Source organism: Akebia trifoliata, chromosome 8 (genome assembly GCF_017979445.1).
Source record: "Akebia trifoliata isolate Shusen 1 chromosome 8, ASM1797944v1, whole genome shotgun sequence".
Lineage (NCBI taxonomy): Eukaryota > Viridiplantae > Streptophyta > Magnoliopsida > Ranunculales > Lardizabalaceae > Akebia > Akebia trifoliata.
The window spans coordinates 4,851,306-4,858,263 of NC_141382.1; the positions used below are offsets into that span (position 1 = coordinate 4,851,306).

General features: G+C 38.1%; 1 protein-coding gene across 1 annotated transcript; it reads right to left on the reverse strand.

Moving 5' to 3' along the window:
* Positions 1-545: 545 nt before the first annotated feature.
* LOC147395627 (protein NODULATION SIGNALING PATHWAY 2-like) lies at positions 546-2,334 on the reverse strand. The gene has a single exon (XM_086451310.1). The coding sequence runs from the start codon at positions 2,267-2,269 to the stop codon at positions 701-703; it is 1,569 nt and encodes a 522-aa protein (XP_086307436.1). The 5' UTR covers positions 2,270-2,334; the 3' UTR covers positions 546-700.
* Between the last annotated feature and the right edge of the window lie 4,624 nt (positions 2,335-6,958).

The following is a 6,958-nucleotide window of genomic DNA, read 5'->3' on the forward strand; positions in this document are numbered from 1 at the left end:
TAAGATAATCGAATTCTCAAAAAATTTGAACTCCTATCTCTGTTCTTACTTCCCCTGTTTCATGTGAGATGACTTTCAATGCTACCAACGTTGGATGCATGTGAAGGGGATTGGCTGGACCAGCACCTATACTTTAGGACAGAAACAATGCATTATGAAAATATATATCATCCTCAAGTTACACCACCCACCAAACCACACAAGCGGCCTAGAAGTTAATCAATCAGGGCCCTTTAGTTGGAGAAGGTGCCTCCTCGATGTGACATTGTTAAAACATTCATCCATACCCACCCGATATTTCTCCATGTTTGATGTGCTTAATGCCCTTTTTCTTTCAACTATTGAATATTAGCTAGATCTAATGAATCGATTCGTAATTAGCCTTGAAATCTCATCTCAAGGCATTGCCTCGGATAGGAGAAAAATCTTGTTGTCTGGTTTGAAACAATCCAAGATACTCTTTGAAAATTTTAATATACATATGATCTATTTCAACAATCAAGTAGGATAATTTATAAGGTGTATGTAAGTGTAACGAATAACAATTAATCCACAAAAAATGCCTAATACCCATTGTTCATTCCCTTGTATAATATTTACATAATCAATTAAAGCAAAAGTGTGTGTGCATATATGTATTGAATTAGCTAACTAGATGTACATCACAGTTTTCTCTATACTTTGTTTGTGGGTTTCTCTTTCATCTCCATGTAGAAACTCTCACTAAAGGAGTACCCCTCCATTCCAAGGCCATCACATTCATATTATCTCCTTCGACCCTCACTCCATATAGGCTCTCCCCTTCTTTCACCATTTCTTTAGCTTGCATCAAGTTATCTTTGCTAAATCTCAAACCCTCTAAAAAATTTCCTGATTGAAGAGCAAATCCTTCACTACTCTCCTCCCAACTATCAAAGCATGCAAGAGAAGATACATAAGGTGCCACAAAGAGACACTCCATGGCCATTCTTGCTTCTATAAGATGGGTAGGAAAATTCCACTCCATTGATTCAAACAAAGCATGGAAGTGTAGTAAATACCCATCAAAGAAAGAACCAAACCCACTACAATTTCTCATTCTCTCCTCCAAATCTTCTCCATCTCCAAAAGTAATAATACCTCTATTACTAATAGAGTTATTGATCAAATCCTTAGCTACCTTTAGAAATTCTTTTACATCTCTTCTACTCCCACTCCTCATGTGTGGGAGACCCACCATGCAATTGAACGCCATCCATTCTCTTCCTCTACCCAATTTCTTCATATTCAATTTCTCCCTCATCAACTCCTCCATGTCCATCTCTTCAACCTCCAAATTTAGACCTAAAGAGTGTGCATGATCGTAAAGTCGCCTCCTTGTCTCCTCGAAACTCCATTGAGGAGTTGTTACGCTACCACAATCAGTGTCCTTCCACTTTATCGATGTCAGCCTCACCGATTTTCGTCCCCCTATGGCCTCAATCAGTGGAGGCCACTGAACACCTTCACCCATATCGAAATCTATGATATGTATCATCTCAGCATCCTTTGGAATGGCTTCGAGGATTGCCAAGTTTGCGGTGAAGTGAGCGAACCTTCCGTATGGGAATATTTCATAGAAGGCCCTGAACGCTGCCTCATAGTTCTTGCTTGATTCTTGTTCTAGGTAGTCAGCTTGCTTGTCCATGGCTTGAAATAAGTAATACCCGAGACGCTCCAAGGTTTCTCCTCTTGGACTAACTTTCTCCTTTATCTTCTTCAAGATCACATCTACCAGCTTTGCCTCGCTGTTCTCCATTGCCTCACCATATGCCTTTAGCAGATGAAAAATGCTCAATTTGTTATCCATCTCCATCTCGTCGCTTGGCAAGACTAGCACTTGTTGTACCGTTGCTATGTCCTGCCACGTGTCGTTATATTCCATCGATGATGACCTTAGGCTTCCTTCATATTCCTCTTCAATAACATCATCACATAGTACTTGGTAATTCGAAATAGGACACAAATCCTCGAAATTTGGTGAATATTGTTCTAGAGGAAACATGGGTGATAAATCATGATCAGTGTAAATTGGCAGATTGAGTAACTCATCAGGATTCATGGTAGGAAAATAAAGGATGGAAGAAACGCCATCGGAGGAGTCTTCGGTGGTGGTGAATGAAGAAGAGAAATCACAGTCACCCATTTGGAAATCCATATCTAAACCATGTAGACAAGCTTCATCAAAAGATGAGTTTGTGATGTTATTATAGTATGGCCAGGAGGGTTGAAGAGGCTGAGATTGCATCATATTGATGTGATGATGAAGAAGGAAGACTTGTGTTTAGTGTCTTTTGTTGAGAGATGTAATGGGAATTTATATAAATTTTAATCTAAATAGATCATAGAGTGAGACAAATATTCTAAGAAGGATAGGAAATTAAGAAACTTAGTGAGAAAGAAAACTAGTACTCCATCTCTCTCTCTCTCTCTCTCTCTCTCTCTCTCTCTCTCTCTCACACACACACACACACACATTCACACACACTTTCCTCAAATTTCATTTTACTAGAGTTCCCACATGAGTCTTCTTTCACCCTTGTCAGCTTCTTAAAGTGGGACTTGGTAAGGTATCTTCCTCCAATTCTCTAGATAATTAATTAAGAGGTCAGTTATTATATAATGTGTCGAGATCCCACACGGTGTCCCATTTCTATATATACGAACGGTGTCTACGTGACACAATTTGATTAGGAAATAAACACATTGGGCTGTGTGAACGGCTTGATTAAGGAGCCAAGGTGTTTTAAATACCAACTAAAACGTGTCATGTAGGCACCTAGTCATTTTTATACAAACGGGACACCGTATTAGATCCTAACTCTTATATAATTGTTCATGTCTTTATCAAAGTAATTAATAACCATACACCTCATGAGAACCTTACCCATATTAAACTTTATCCTAAGAAAAGGCAAACATGTAAGTTTCATTGCATGGGATATATTATCCATTAAGTCTCTATTACTAATTGAATATTAATATATGATTAGGTACTATCTCATTTGATGGTCATGATCAAAATGTGGACATATTGTGAGTCAAGGGTTTTTGTTCAACTTACCCACCTAAATCCAATTAGAATAATAAGATAAATTAAATGAAAATATCTTACACCATATATACCTGATCAGCAGGGGCGGAGCTAGTAAGGAGCTTGTCGGGGCAATTGCCCCCAAGGAACTTTGAGACAGTCCTATATTTTCAACTAAATACATGCCTCACTTGCCCCCACTCCCTCATCTCCCTCCTTATTTTCCCTTACCCATCATCTCCCTCCAATTTTTTCCCCCCAGCCCCCTTACTGTTTTTGAAGATGACATTGTCTCTTGATCGGGCCTTCTCTCATGGACTAATTGGAAAAGACTTAAATAGCCTTTTCTTCAATTTCCAATAAAAAATCTTTGAATTTCTCTTCAAAACTATTCATATTCAAGCTTTTCAACTGTACCATTAATTATGGTTCAACCCCCCCCCCCCCCCCCCCCCACAATAAAATCTTGGCTCCGCCCCTGTGATCAGCGTAGATACATTTTAAACGTCGATCTTAATCCAATGGTGATTAGGTGTTGGACAGCTGTTCCATCAATTTTAGCAAGTGATAGACATTTAGCAACAAGTTTAAGGACATTTAATTACTAATTAAATGTGAATTTTGTAAGGACAAGTGAGCAATTAGTAGAAGTTGAAGTGTGAAGGACTCTACTGTGCCTTATTGTTACTGCCGTTTATGACGTCATCCCTTCCAGATCATCCATATTTGCCATGTCATGCGACTAAGTTTTGTTTAAGGGTAAATTACACTTTGGCCCCCTAACATTTTGATAATTGCACTTATCTCCCCTTTCACTGACGGTTGAAATTTAGATGTTATTTTACTATTTTATCCTCTTATTTTATGTTATTTTTTAAAAAAAATTCTTTTTTAAAAACAATAATTAAAATCCCTCCCCCTCTTATTTTATGTTATTTTTTATTAAATATTTTTTATAAAAACAATAATTAAAATCCCCCTCCCCCCCCCCCCCACGCGCACGCGCACACACACACACACACACAAGGCATGCATTGAACTCATTTTTTCAGACATATTTTTATTTATAAAAAAGAATAACATTTTAAAAAGGGTAAAATGGTCTTTATAAGAAGAATTTAACTGATAAGTTGACGGCAATTTGATGGAAGGGGGTAAATGAATCCCTTAGATTACTATAAGGGAGGTAAGTGCAATTATCAAAACATTAGGGGGTCAAAGTGTAATTTTCCCTTTGTTTAATTCATGTCTTGTATTATAAGGCCATCGATTGGGATCTCAGGAAATTTGTTTGTCCTATACTTTAACAAGGGATAAGTAAAAAATGTGAAGAAATGATCGAGTGCTTAATGTTTGTTTCTCTATCCCACCTGATGACAAATTAAGCGGCCTTTCTCCTTCTAAAAACTTAATAATCCGTATGCATGAATGATGAAATATTTAAGCCTGATTTGAAGAGATTCGGAAGGGCAATCAACAAATTGAACTTCTTTCAATTCTAACACTCATAGTATGTTCTCATGGGCAAGTTCAAGGCACATTTACTGTTAAATTTTTGGGTGTTTGAGTTAGTTTAAGTGGGAAAAAAAAAAATTTGCTCACAGAAATCTGGGATCAACCAATGACTAGTACCCACGTGTATTGAATGGCATTCCTAATTTACAAAAGTACCATTGTTAGTTACAAAACTACCCCGGTATGCTTGACGTGGCAAGCGCTGAGGATTCTGTGAGCAAAAAACCATTCGTTTAGGTGTGGTTATTGTTAATGTAGGACTTAATATGGTAGGTGGGGTGGGGTGGGGTGGGGTGGGGTGGGGGATGAGAGGTGATAACTGGTAGTTGGGTTTGCAGCTATTTTTTTTCCCTTGAGCCCATGATGCCTAATGTCTTGCCTTCTCGGTTCCTGAACCCAGTGGTCCTTTATTGACTTTTTCTTTCTATTCTCATGTGTGCTATAGCCTTGTGGACCACTGAATGATTCATTGAACTTGTATAAAATACATCTTAAATCAATTAATAAGGTAAAGATTGTGATAAATTTGAGGGTCAAACTCAAAACCAATTGGCAATGACTGGAGAGGCCCAGGAGCTTATAAGGAGAGTGACAACGCAATGACTGTTGGATGTGGGACTAAACTCAACGCAGCCCCACAAGTATGGGTCAGACTGGGCCCAAACACGTGGAGATATGAGCTGAGTGACAAAGAGAAGAAAAATGCCCACTCTGATATCATGAAGAAGCCCAAGGTTATGATACCCAAGCGATGTGGGACTATCACTGTGTGTGTGTGTGTATGTGTTTTTTTAGTACTGAGGATGAAAGGTCTATTCCTTCTAAGTTAAAAGGGAGGACCCATCAACCCCAGCTTACGATTGGAAAAAAAAAAAAATTTGGTGCATATAGGTACTCAAATATTTGTAGGTCCCTAATGACTGTATACTTTAGAAAGGAATGCAACAAATAAGGCGCTTTATTCGTCAAGGCAAAGGAAAACTTCGAAAGATGTTTGGCATCAACGGTTAGGTCATCCACGGTTGAAAGTGATCTGTCTTCTAAACTCTAAGAATTTTGTTTCAGTAACTGAATGGAATAAGAGTGGTTCAGTTTTTTCTAGCTGTCAGCTTTGAAAAATTAGTAAACTTCCTTTTGTTACTATTCATGTTCGCTCAGACAAGTTATTTTAGAAAATACATTGTGATCTCTGGGATAATGCACTTATTCCTTCTGTTCAAGGTTTTCGTTACTATGTATCTTTTGTGGATGACTGTTCAATATACATTTGGATGTTTCCTTTGAAGCTGAGGTCTGACTTCCTTGAGTGCTTTATTAATTTTAAGAATATGATTGAAATTCAATTTCTTGCAAAGATAAAAAGATTTCAATGGCATTGTGAGACAACTTTTGTGTCCTAAAACACCTGAGCAGAATGGTGTTGTTGAACACAAACATAAAAATATGGTTGAGCTAGGACTATCAATGCTGTTTCATTGTGGTCTTTCTAAGAAATATTGGGTAGAGGCTTTTCATACAGCTGTTTTTCTCATCAACCGATTGCCATCTTGAAAGTTGAACATGGATTCACCATTTAAGCTTTTATTAGGAAAGCATCCAGATTACACATCTCTCCGCGTGTTTGGATGTCGTTGTTATCCATATTTGCGAGAATACAGAAAAAATAAATTTTCCCCAAAATCTCTTCATGTGTTTTCATCGGATATAGTATTCTTCACAGAGGATACAAATGTCTCTTTCTCGAGACAGGAAGAGTCTATATTTCAAGGCATGTCATATTTGATGAAACGACTCTCCTTTTCTCTAATGATTCTACGAATACGAGTGGTGATTCTTTACAGGGGGAACATGTTATTTTCTCTACTTACTCTGAATGGGCAAATGATCTCTACACTAGAGCCACACCTTCTGATGATGATGCACGACCTATTGTTACTCCATGTGTACTTTTTCCTATGGAACAAGACAACTACAACAATGAAAGTACTTATGATCTCACTAATCATGCCTCATCAGGAGCATCAAATCCATCAATAGTTGCTTCTACAAACTTGCTTGCCAAAGCCATCTCTCCAGGTACATCATCTTCTTCTATGGAAGACACTACAACCACAACACTATCACCCCTTCTACCTCTTGTCCATATGATGAAAATCGACTTGCTATTGATCTTAGACCTATAATGGACTCTGCACCACAAGATTCTGCTACAATCACTCTTGAGACTTGTAGGCCTTTACGTCAAAAACGTCCAGCCATCGTTCAACCCAAGGATCCTGGTCATCATTTGAGGGTTAACACCCACTGTATGAATACTCGAGGAAAGGCTCATGCTGGTCTTCTTCATTCCTTTTCATCTCAATTCCAGTTGAGCCAACCACTATTGAGTCT

Excerpts from the sequence above, each read along its gene's own strand:
- LOC147395627 (XM_086451310.1), bottom strand. The coding sequence starts at position 2,269 with ATGATGCAATCTCAGCCTCTTCAACCCTCCTGGCCATACTATAATAAC.